This window comes from Zootoca vivipara, chromosome 6 (assembly GCF_963506605.1).
Source record: "Zootoca vivipara chromosome 6, rZooViv1.1, whole genome shotgun sequence".
In the NCBI taxonomy this organism is placed as follows: Eukaryota; Metazoa; Chordata; class Lepidosauria; order Squamata; family Lacertidae; genus Zootoca; species Zootoca vivipara.
The window spans coordinates 83,834,733-83,847,643 of NC_083281.1; the positions used below are offsets into that span (position 1 = coordinate 83,834,733).

A 12,911-nucleotide genomic window follows, 5' to 3' on the forward strand; every position below is an offset into this window, starting at 1 on the left:
GTCCTCTCTACGTATCACGCATGTGCAGCGGGATGCTATCTACCTGGAGCCTGGACGCTCCGTTTAGGCTCCGCTTTGAACTCGCGGGGGGCACGATCCCCCTCTACGTTGTACGCATGCGCAGCTTCATTACGTAGCAACGCATGCGTCATTACGTAGCAACGCCCCGCCCCCTGGGCACGGCAATTTGCCACCCCGGGTGACAAAGCGGCTTCCTCCGCCACTGGAAACCCTAACATGTTCTCCACTGTAAAACCTCATATGTGACTTTTGTTTTTTATCTGTCAAATCTATGACTAAAGGAAGTTTTCAACAGCTCCAATTAGGGCTGCCATACATCCTGATTTTCCAGGACATTACTGGGATTTCAAAGGCAGAATTGACATCTGGGGGGGGGGGATTTCCAAATGGCAGCGCTTTGTCCTGTATGTTAGGCAAGTCAATCCAAAAATCGTGGGTTTTTTGGTGTTTTTGTAAAGAAAAGCTCAACAATTTCAGTGGTTTCCTAAAAAAAAAAAATCATCAATTTTCCGGTGTCCTGGTTTTAACTTTTTGAAATATGGCAACCCTAACTCCAATAAACTAGAGCTTTCAGTCCCAGATCCAAAAGTAAACCTGACCTCAATCTTCTGTGTGTCTAACATTGGACAGTATGGTCTTGAGTTGAAGACAGTGAAAATTGAGGAGCACCAACCTACGGGGAGATTCACAACTTAATTTTGCTCACTGCAGATCAAGCTTTTTCTAGACTGAACCCACTTTAGGCTACAGGTGGAAATTGGATGTTTGACTTCACAATCCTGAATCCCTGCACACAGAAAGCTGTCATTTCCTAGGGTGGGAGGTGGGGGGCTTACAGCCTAGCCTTCTCTCTGACAAACAATTCCTCTGCAGCTGAAAGAGAAAGAAAGGGAAGAGCGTGCATTGGGAACAGGTATAAGAGGGACATTTAAACACACACATCCCACTAGCTCCTGCAATGTGAATCAGTGGAGTTCAGCAAACGATTTACCTCTTAATTCTGGTGGTTTAACAGCCTTGGTATTGTAGAAGCACTGTTGTGGTGGTGGGAAAGAGACTGCAGAGGGACATTTTCTACTTGCCCCTGTTTCATAACTCATAATCCTATTTGGAAATGTGCCGGCATAATTGATCGATAAAACATGGAAGGTAGTTGCCTGTTTTATGGCTGATTTACTGTGGCCATTGTTCACTAATAAGCCAGCTGTTCCTCCCAGCCTCATGTTCATGCACTCCCAAAAACTGCTGAATAAGGGAGAGAGTCATGTTTTGGCAGCATTGCAGTATGCTACAGCCAGCACCCTTTTGGCAACCTACGCATGCCTGCTAGCCAGGAAAATAGAATATAGGCATTGTGCTTGTTCCTTTTTTAAACTGGGGAGGGGAGAGGGAGAGAGAGCAGCAGTTTCTCAAGTTACTATACAATGAGTTCATCTGGGAGCTGTGGCAAGGGCAAGAGAATTGATTGGCAGGGGTGATATTCAGTACTTTCTTTTAAAAAGAAATTAAAATCAGGCCCCAGGAAAGCTTACATATATGATCTGTAACAAGCAGAAGAGATAGAAACAAGGAAGAAGTTTCATATTCAGGATTAAATCAATACAGTTTTTCAAATCCACTCACTTTCTGGGGTTCTAAGTGAACAAGATCTGTAGTGATTAGGAAAACGGCATTCTGCATGTAAATTCAACTGTTAAGACTGAAGAGGTGAGTCCTGCAACAAACTAAGGTTAGAAATGAACGGAAATGACAGAGAAAAAGAATGTGGATGGCTTTAAAATGCAAAAAAGGGGTGAAACAAGTGTAGAGGAGATAGTAGGGCAGAAAGATATGCTCTCCAACACCACGCCCCCACCCCCACAAAAAAACAACAACCCAGTTGGATAGTTACTAAGTTGTAGCTAACCAAGTCCTACTCCGAGTAGACCCATAAAAATTAACAATTTAACCATGTCTGCTAATTTGAGTAGGACCTGGTTAGAAGCATCACTAAAGACACTCTGCACATGCCAAGAGGCAATTATTTAGGGAAAAGCTACAAATATTGCAACCAGACCAAGAGGATGCCCTCCACAGACAAAAACTTGGCAAACTACCCACCACCCAGTGAGAAACCTAGTGTGGCCTTGCTGTCTAGGGCTAAGGAGACCCAGATTCAAGACCATATTTGGGCTGGCTAATTACTCTTTCTGAGCCTGACCTACCTCACAGGGTCATTGTTGCAAGGATAAAATGGGTGGTGGGGGAGATATACAGAGAGGGAAGAATGGAAAAGGAACGAAAAAGTCTGTCACTCAATAGTGGAGCACCTAAGAGCACAGGTTTAATTGCCAGCATCTTCAGGTTGGGCTGGGAATGACCCCTCTGAAATCCTGGCGCACAGCTGCTGGTCAGTATAAAAAACACTGAGCTTGATAGACTTGGAAAAAGGCAACTTCCTATACTCCTAAATGAAAATTGTTGAGAAGGAGCCCAAAGGGACAAGGGAACTTTTAAGCTCAAGCCTGTAAGTCAAAATCAACCCGCATCTTAAGTCAGGCCTGGAAGATGACAGGGCAGGGCTAACAAGGTCAACAGACAGCAAGCGCCACCTTCATTCGGCAACAGAACAGGCAGCATCTAAAAAAAGTAGGATTCTTCTGTTTGTTTCTACTTGGAAGGAAGCAGTTTCGTGCCTGCCTCCCAAAACACGAGGGAAGAATGGCAGATTGTAGCCAATAACACGCCTGGCTACAGTAGGAGGCCAGAAACAGGGCTTATTGACTGTGTTCCTTGTCATTCTGGTCCACAATGTTAAATTGGCCCAGAAAGCTCCCAACAGGGCTGCTATTGTTTGCCAATCAAGGCATGGAGGACACAATGCTGCCCATTCATCTCCCAAGAGAAACTGGGAGGGCAGGAGGGCGCTCGGCTTGTTTTGAGACAAGCAAAACTGTGTCGCATTCCACACTAGAGCTACATTCTCTCCACCACCCCACTTAAAAAAAAACACGATTCCAGCAAATCAACTGAACTCACACAGCCATCAAGTACCAAGAGCTGCTGAAGAGAGATGCTTTCTGCCATCACATGTAACAAAAACAATAGAGAAAACATTTTACTAGAGAAATGCACATTTTAAAGTGGGGAAAATACATACACAATGCATACATTCAGAAGGTTACACAATTAAGTTACTTGGTTTCATTTCCTTGATTTTAAAAAGTACCACTTCGTGTTTTTCGCCTCTGAACTTGTGCAGCCCAGCTTGCAAAAGGGCACTTCAAAAACGGTCTACATTGTAGGTTAGCTTGCCGTTAAGATAAAGAGCGTTACAAAAAAGTTTGTAAGAAACACACAAATACAACATGGTAAAAAAACAAAAACCCAAGATCCAATGCAGCTGAACGTAGCCTGCTTTCACTGCTTTGATTTCTCTACCTCAAAACTTGCCAGCGCGAAGACCTTATCGCCTGATCCTGCAGTTAATGAAAAAGAGGGGCTGTTTTAAAATCCTGCCTTTATTCCATCAGCAACATTCAGCCTCCAACAAATAATTATTGATTAACAAGTAAAAGTATAAATTTATATAGCCATACTAATCACACACAGAGGTATTTGATAGTAAGATTTATTTATATTTTTAATACAGTGGTGCCTCGACTTACAAATTTAATCCGTTCCGAAGGCACCTTCGTAGGTCGAAAAATTCGTAAGTCGAAAAGCACCATTGGAAACGCGATTTCCCATAGGAATGCATTGGAAACGGAAAAATTCATAAGTCGAAGCAACCCCATCTAAAAATTCGTAACTCAAAAAAACCCTATCTAAAACCGCCGCGGTTTCCATTCGGATGTCGAGAAATTCGTAAGCATGTGGCCATTTGCCCCATCCGTAAGTTGAAAAATTCGGTTGTCAAGTCGTTCATAAGTCGAGGTACCACTGAATGTGAATAGAACTTTATGCACTTATAATTATATGAGTTTTTTATCCACTGTTTTAAGTCTTTCTTAACTTGGAATACAGTACTACCATATTGCCTCTCTTGTACAAGTTTCTTTTAATATTTTCCTTTTATATCTTTTATCTCCTTATCTTAAACCTGACCATGCTCAATTGTTCCCCTCCCTTGTTGAATTCTTAGAATACTCTGTGAGTTTGTTATACATTTAATAGACTAACAAAAATATAAACAACAAGAAACAATGGTCGACTGAACTGCATTAATTTAAATGACAGATTGCACTGATGTTAACCACTGATCTCAAAACCACTGATTTTAACCATGGATCTCAAAACTGCACTAAACTGCAGATTTGGGAGTTTCTTAGAATTCCCAAGCAATTATCAGTACAACACTGCCAGTAAGTCATATGAGGGTAAGATGGCAGGCAACTATTTACCATATTGGCCATAATATAAGCTGCACCCAAATATAAGCCACACCTTTAAAATTCAAGGGGGGGGGAGAGGAAAAAAAGACAATACCAAATAAAAGCCACTCCCTTAAAATTCCGCAGGCACTCACTGTTAGGATTTCATAGTAGATTCTGTTCCACCTTAAACAGGAACAGGCTTGGAAGAGGATGTTGAATGTGTCACATGATGTATACTTCCGTTTGTTGTGCTATTGTAATGTTAGTTCAGTTGCTTTTGCTTTGCTGATGAAGAAAGACACGTTCGGTCTATCTTCTGAGATGCTTTAGAATAAACGCTTGTAAATATGCAAGTACTTCTCTCTGAGTTTCTTCTTGTTGCTGCTGCTGCCAAACCACGCTAAAGCTGGATAAACTCTGCAGATAACGTGTCCTGGCTCCGAGAGCCTGGATCGTGTTCCAGTTGGCTACCGGAGGGAGAAGACACCCGGCAGATGCTTACCGGGGGGCTTGGAGCCCAGGTCTTCTGCGTGTATGCTGACACTTACACCCGTAAATGGCAAATGTAGAAGAAAATCCTATGGGTACTAGAGAGGACCCGCAAGTGGGTTAAACACCTGTTCGTAGCTCCGTAAACGCAAATAAAAAAATCAATACTGCACTGTAAAATACGGGGAAAGCGATGAATGACATTAGAATTAATTGCACAACAGTCTCATGCTCGCAAATCGGCAAGAAAACATTTTTTGTTCCGTTTTACCGTATGTCTGTTTCAGCAGCGATATCATAAAAGCCAATTTTTGTAAGGTCGCAAATTTAAGCTGCACTTTTAAATTTTCATGGTCAGAATTTGGGGGGAAAGTGCAGCTTATATTTGGGCCAATATGGTATGTGGACTACTTATTTTCATTGACTGATTTTGCCAGGCTGATCTACAGGATCAAGTTGTATGTTTTGACTGGGACTGATAAGCATCATTTGGATTAAAGTCAAACCAGCCTGTCATTGGATTGAAAAAAAAATGCTATTTAAGTTACAGTACACTCATTTACATTCTATATGGCAGTGAATCCAACCTCCATGCCTGTTAATGAAGAGGAAGCAGATGAGCTGTAGTCATGAACTAAGGATGATGAGTGACCATTTCTTTTCTCCTGATTGTGAGAAATTTGACACACATGATCAAGGAAAGAGGCTTGGGGAGATTTTTTTTTTAACTTACCAAGGTCACTGGAAACTCTCACAAACTGGCTGAGAGCAGCTCCTGCATTTGTTGAAAGAAAAGTCTCATCATCAGATGTCAGCTGTAAACACAAAGAATGAAAGAAATAAGGATGAGTCAGCCACGAAACTTTTAATATCACTTAAACCAGGGGTCCCCAGACTACGGCCCCCGGGCCGGATGCGACCCAATTAGCCTCCCAATCTGGCCCGCGACGACCCCCGCCGCCCGCCGCCCGCTCTTACAGCGCGCGGCGCGGCGGCGATCTTCAAAATCGGAAAAAAACGCCGAAAATCCTTTGTGCGCATGCGTATGGGCCTCTCCCGACCCAGAAGAGGTCATTTCCGGTGCACTTCCGGGTCGGGGGAGGCCCATACGCATGCGCACAAGCGATTCTCGGCGATTTTTTCCCGACCGCACGGGTGTGCACTCCCCCGCCCTCAGGCCCGCTGCGCGCGCACTCCCCTGCCCTCCGGCCCGCCGCGCGGTCGGCGCGGCGGGCACCGGCCCGAAGCCCGGTAAGTCTGGGGACCCCTGACTTAAACATTTAAAATGAAAGTGACATAATCAATACAAGAAAACATTTCCAAACAAGCTTTCATAGCTTCAACACTCCAGACAAAGCCTTAAATAGTGTTGAGGCGTAGCGAAAAAACAAACAATTCTGTAATATTCTGTGCAGTTTCTAAGGGATCCAAATTCTGCAGCAGGGTATAAGACTAGTACTACACAACATGTGTAATCCACACAGTTCCATTTATAGCCCCCTGAGGGACATGCCAAGCAAATTTAGTACCTTCTCCCCAAGCTTCCTGAGAGCAGTGAGAATTTCCACTTTTTGCTGAGTATAGACGTCCCGTCCCAACTTTCCAACAATCAGATCTCTGTCCATCTATAAAGGGGAAGAGAAAACCGGGAAGTGGAGGTGGATGACACTATGCATCTGATGTATGAAGATTTACACAGCCCTTAGGAGTTAACACCCATTATTTGTGTACCATGAGAAAGAAATTTGTGGCACCTGCTAAGTGTCAGCCGCAGAAAAGATCGACTGCCATCTCCCACCATCAGCCCCATCTGGCATGGCTCACAATCAGGGATGATGGGAGTTGTAGTAAAGCATCAACCTGTCCAGGTTACAGGTTCCCCATCCCTCCTTGGGCAGAGTTCTCCCATCACACATTTCCATGTGATTGTGTGAACCAGTTCACAGGCACCGCATAGGGCAAAGCTCCCAATCAAAGCAAAGCTTCTATAGCCTGCCTAAATCATCATCTTCTTCTTCTCCTCATTATCATTAACATTTGTATACTGACTGCCCTATACCTTCAGGTCTCAGGGCGGTTCAGAAGATAAAATCACAACATGAAAGAACAAAATAAATAATAAAAATAAAAACAAGAACATGGATAGGCAAACTAAGGCCCAGGGTCCAGATCCGGCCCAATCGCCTTCTAAATCCAGCCTGCGGATGGTCCAGGAATCAGCGTGTTTTTACGAGTAGAACGTGTGCTTTTATTTAAAATGCATCTCTGGGTTATTTGTGGGGCATATTAATTCGTTCAACCCCCCCCCCAATATAGTCCAGCCCCCAACAAGGTCTGAGGGACAGTGGACCTGCACCCTGCTGAAAAAGTTTGCTGACCCCTGAACAAGAACAACCAATAATCCCCCCTCCCCAAATTCGTTTTCGTAATTTAGTCTGCCCAGCCTCGGACTAGGCAATGAACACTCCCAGCTTCTCATCCTTGCAAATCAATATAAAATATTGTTTAAGATTTGCAAGTTTAAAAAAATATGTAGATCACATTGGGATGCCTCATGGGAAGCGGTTTATAAATGAAATGAACTAATGATTCTAAACATACTGCACGTATGTACACTTTTTAAAAAGGTGATAAAACATCATTACCTCTGCCAATCTTGTCCGCAGCTGCCCTGGCTGCTTTTTGGCAAACATCCTGATGACTTCGGGGGTTTTAAAAGCCTGGCTGATGGCTGCTTGTATAGCCTGGAAGAGGAAGATTACAAGCTAAAACCCTCGCGAAAGATGCAAGTTACTTATATAGGAAGCTGCATTACACCATTGGTCCATCTAGTTCAGCACTGTGACTGGCAATGTCCCACCAAAGTTTTAGAGAGAAGGCATTCCCAGGCCCATCTAAAGATGATCAGATTTAACCTGGGGCATTCTAGATGCTAGGCAAATGCTCTACCACTGAGCTACGTCCTTTTGCTTAAGAAATAGGAAGCCGCCTTATACTGAGTCAGACCACTCAGTATAGCTCAGCATTGCCTAAACTGACTGGCAGTGGCTCCAACGAGTTTCAGGCAGGGGTCTCTTTCAGCCCTAGCTGGCTATGCCGGGGATTGAACCTGGGACCTTCTGCAGTCAAAGCAAATGCTCTCCCTTTGAGTGAGGGACCCAGTGTCATAATGCAGTGTTTTAGACGCACTACGTCAAAAAAAGGCCCCCTCCAAACACTCACCAACTGCATCCCACTAAGTTCGTCTACCAATGTCATGTTTCCAGACATGATCTTCTTCAGGGAATCATTGAACTCATTCAGCTGCTCAAGGGTTTCTTTCTTGGTCTCTTCATACTCATCTGCATCCAGATCATCTCTGAATAAGAGCAAGCACTGCGACTCAGCCAACAGGTTAACCACAGTAGGGCTCTACATAGGAACATAGGAAGGTGCCTTGTACAGAATCAGACCATTAGTCAATCTACGGTAGCTCAGTTTTGTCTACACTGACTGGCAGCAGCTCTCCACTGTTTCAAGCAGGAAACCTTCCCATCCCTACCTGGAGATGCTGGGGATTGAACCTGAGACCGTCTACATGCAGATCACATGTTCTACTACTAAGCTTTGGCCTTTTTCTTTAACCAGTAGCTGCAGATAGCCTTATATTCTAACATTCATCCCACTTGTTAATAGTGGGCTGCTTTCCCCATCTCACAAAATTAATGATGCCAGTATTTTACTAGGCCACCTTGAAACAGTGTGGAGCTGCTGCTAGTCAGTGTAGGCAGTACTGAGCTACGTTACCTCTAGGTTCAGCAATAACAGGAGGCAGCTAATGTCCTCATGTCCTGCTTGTGGGCTTCCCAAAAGGCATCAGACTGGACACCAAGGGAAACAGGATCCTGGACTAGAAAAGTCTTTGGTCTGATCCAGCAGGGCTCTTCTTACATTCTTAACAACAGCAATACAACATATTGGCATGTAACATGAAGCGCTGCCCTCGGAAGATCCTTAAAGGATGTCTGAAAACAGGGTGGATTTGATTTAAATCAAACTGATTTAAATCACGATTTAAATCACGATTTAAATCACTAGTCAGTAAGGCTTGATTTAAATCATAGTTTTCTACATAAAGACTAATTCTTGCTGGTATAACTTTAATATGCAAGTAGATGAAGATTTTTAGAATAACAACTTTTCATATTAGTTTTTTATCCCCAGTTTAATAGGTTAATCATTCATATTTGGACAACTTTACTGTTGTACTTAGGAAGGAGAAAAATAATCATTACCTTAATAATAACAATTTAAATAGATTTATTCAACTGAAACAATAACATTACAGCATATGTTATTTGTTTAAACAAACATCCATGTTTGTTAACTAATTTGGCTAAACAAAAACAATATATATATATATATATATATATATATATATATATATATATATATAGAAACTTAGACTGTCAGCCCAGCCTACACATGAAAAACTTAAATACTGTCCACTCCAAACAATCAGAAAAATATTGTTTCTATTCTATTCACTGAACTTCTTGAAACTTAGCACTGAAGGGGTTGTTTCTGTATTCATAGGTTTGTAGAACAATAGGATTAAGGTCTTTTTCTCAACTCTGTTCATGTTATAACATTTTTGCTGTGAAGAAGAGGCATGTGATCTCTGTTGAGTCAAATTCAGTTTTGAGAACTGCAAAAGTAAACCAAGCACCTGCGATAATATCTTGTAGGCAGAGAAACTGCCCAATAATCTTACAAAAACCTCTGGAAGAGCATGACATTGTGAATGGATTAATTGAATTTATTTAGCCCCAAAATTAAACATATACAACCTTATTCTACATAGTTAAAAAACTAATCTTTATTTCATGATGGAATAACCTTTGGGTGGTAATATATTTTCCTCAAAAAGCATTTTATTTAAAAAAATCCAATTTAAATCAAAAAAATCGATTTAAATCAAAAAAATCCGATTTAAATAAAAAAATCCGATTTTTTTGATTTTTTTAAAAAAATCATTGATTTTTATACACCCTGTCTGAAAAGGACAACATCCAAATGAGTGCATGCATCACCTGATGCCCATTGGTACTGGAAGGCCAGAAGGCAGGGAGCCTAACAGTAGGTGGAACCAAACTCAACTAATTCTAGCTTTGTCCACATCCTCCTCCCTGCTAAATTCTACAATGGCAATACTGAGATTATGAAGGAGGAATCTGGCAGGCAGTCCCACCCCTGGACTAGTATGTACTATGTAAGAAGGCAAGGTAGGGTCTGACTAAGAGCAGCTGACATTAGTGGGACTGTGCCCCATTCACCCTGATAGGCCAGTCTCCAATGACATCATCCCATCCACCTGAAAACAGCTAAAGACTGGAGAAAAAGATGCCTGCCCTGCGCTACATGTCATTAACACAAAGATTTTGTGACAGATTAGTCAATTTCAGGATGGCATTTATTACCTACACTCCTCCAGATCTTGCAATTGCTGCATTAGTCTATCCAGTTGCTCTTCCAAGTTCTGTTTCAACTTACTGGTCTCAATTGTTCCCCTTGAAGCCATTTCAAATTTTGTGCATAACAGACCACCTGAAAGAGACAAGAAACTTACATGTGGTGTGTGTTATTTAATCTGCCAATATCATAACAATGTTATACAAATTGATGGTGCAACTGCGTTTGGAATATTGTATGCAGTTGTGGATACCTCACTTCAAAAAGGATATTGTAGAGCTGCAGAAGGTTCAGAAGACAACAAAAATGATCAAGGGGATGGATTATCCTGCCCCCCCCATCCCGCATAAGGAAAGATTGCATCATTTGGGACTTTTTACTTTAGAGAAAAGGCAAACAAGAGGTGACATGATATACGTCATGATATTATTCATGGAATGGAGAAAGCACAGTGAAACATTTTTCTCCCTCTCTCATAACACTAGAACTCATGAGCATCCAATGAAGCTGAATGTTGGAAGATTCAGGATAGATAAAAGAAAGTACTTCTTCACACAGCACATCGTTAAATTGTAGAACCCACTCCCACAGCCACCAACCTGGATGGCTTTAAAAGAGGATTACACATATTCATGGAGGGCAAGGCTATCAATGGCCACATCACAATGGCTATAACAGGCACCCCCAACCTTTGGCCCTCCAGATGTTTTGGACTACAATTCCCATCATCCCTGACCACTGGTCCTGTTAGATATGGATCATGGGAGTTGTAGGCCAAAACATCTGGAGGGCTGCAGGTTGGGGATGCCTGGGCTATATTCTACCTCCACTATCAGAGGCATAATGCCTCTGAATATCAGTTGCTGGGAATCACAAGTGGGCAGAGTGCTATTGGGATTATGTCCAGCTTGCAGGCTTTTGACAGACATCTGATTGGACACTGTGAAAACAGGCTGCTGGACTAGATGAGCCATTGACTGATCCAGCAGACTTCTCTTATGTTCTTAAAAGGAAATAGCAGGCTAGTTATATAGCGAAAGTGACATAAAAGAGCTTTGCTCTAGTACAAAGGTAAATATCACCTTCTTTATTTAAACATGCCCATCCTATTCAAGAGGCTCAGATAAGATAATATTGTATTGGGGGATTATTGTAGCATGATTAACTCACCCTAGGAAGCAAAATTAATATAAAAAAAACCCAGGATGTTTGGTTTACTAGTTTCTAGTGCAAAAGTATTTCACGCCAAGGACCAATATGTTCAGGGATGCCATGTTCCCCCCCCCCAGTTTATAAAATGTGTTTTAAAATTATAAATAGATTTCTTTTTAATCAAATAGGGGAGGGGACACTCATCTAACTCTAGAGAACAGCCAGTTTGGCTCTGAAAGCCAGGGTAGAGTAGTGGCTGGCTGGCCTTTGGAGACCAGGGTTGAAATCCCCATTTGGCCACGCAATCCCTTTTTAAAGAAACATTAGTCACAAATCAGTGTGCAATAACAAAAACAGAAAATCCAAATGACATTTAAGAAACATTACATACAAGCATACTTCATGATATTCTAAAAAAATAAGCAAAAACCAACTCCAGTCAGACAGCTCAGCATGTTATCAGCAATTTAGAACGTCATCTCTGTAGTCTAATTTACATGAGCTGCTGAAAGCTACAGAGAAAAAAAATAAAAATAAAAGCCTTTGAGGCCCACCTAAAAACATCAGTTCCCTGATCTGCAATTAATTTGAGGAGAAAAATGTTAGGAGGGGCCCAGCGACAATAAACTGGGAGCCAGTCCCCCTAACACAAAATACCATTTCTGACACGCCCCACTCTCTTTTGTAGCTGGGGATGAAGCCTCACCAAGGAAAATTTGCCGCAAGCACAACCACCTCTCCAGGGTGCTAAACCTTACCCTAAATGAGGAGGGGAAGCCTCTGGCCCCTAGGATGCTCCCCAGCCGCACCCCCCCACACACACACACTGGCATCACACCCTCCTTGAGCCTTTTTGCATGGCCGGATTATTCCCCTCCCGCCTCCAGTAATCCTCCTTGCATGCCCGAATGGAGAAGGGTGTGTGCACAAACTACCAACCTACTGTACAAAGGTGAAATTTGCACATCTTGTCCCGCCCACAGCTGGCATGTTCCAATCCCCCACCCCTACCCCAGAAGAGAATGGGCTGAAAATGGCTCCCCGCCCCAGCCCAAACCATTCAAAGCCCCCTCCCAGATCCTTACACCCTTCATACACCCACCCACCCAGCCCACCATCCCTATTATCCTTCTTCCACTAATAGCTTCTCTTCTTACATACCCCAGATTATCCCCGCATGCCCCTTACCCCCAGATAATCCACACTCCTTCAGCCTTCTAGAAAACCGACATTCCCAACTCCCCCAATCGCATCCTTTCTTCAGGCAACGGGGTCCTCTATTGCAAAAGCCCAAACCCTTCCCACTTCCGGTTTCAAGATTGTGTGCCGGGGGGACCGTTCCTAGCGACGGACACGACGCCTCTTTCGGCTCCCGCGACCAATAAGAAGCTTCCCTGTAGGTACTCGTGCAATACTGTTCCCCCGCAGGTGGCCAAACCCGCA

General features: G+C 42.9%; 1 protein-coding gene across 2 annotated transcripts; it reads right to left on the bottom strand.

The window, feature by feature from the left end:
- Nucleotides 1-12,779, bottom strand: LZIC (leucine zipper and CTNNBIP1 domain containing). 2 transcript variants are annotated; one of them, XM_060276229.1, is made up of 8 exons: nt 12,657-12,779; nt 10,325-10,451; nt 8,088-8,223; nt 7,511-7,609; nt 6,395-6,490; nt 5,599-5,680; nt 3,040-3,080; nt 4-894 (listed from the first exon to the last, which is right to left on the bottom strand). In XM_060276229.1, exons 2-8 carry the CDS (start codon nt 10,423-10,425, stop codon nt 826-828), a joined length of 624 nt encoding a protein of 207 aa, XP_060132212.1. In that variant the 5' UTR covers nt 10,426-10,451; nt 12,657-12,779; the 3' UTR covers nt 4-825. The 2 variants fall into 2 exon arrangements, with proteins under 2 accessions (XP_034976463.2, XP_060132212.1); XM_035120572.2 differs by having other exon boundaries at nt 1-3,479.
- Between the last annotated feature and the right edge of the window lie 132 nt (nt 12,780-12,911).

Bases quoted from the DNA above. Each gene is read 5' to 3' on its own strand.
- LZIC (XM_060276229.1), bottom strand. From the start codon at position 10,425: ATGGCTTCAAGGGGAACAATTGAGACCAGTAAGTTGAAACAGAACTTG. The intron at 8,224-10,324 runs GTAATAAATGCC...GCTCTTATTCAG, and splicing joins CAAGATCTGGAGGAGTGTAG to AGATGATCTGGATGCAGATG. The intron at 7,610-8,087 runs GTGAGTGTTTGG...TTCCTCTTCCAG, and splicing joins AACTTAGTGGGATGCAGTTG to GCTATACAAGCAGCCATCAG.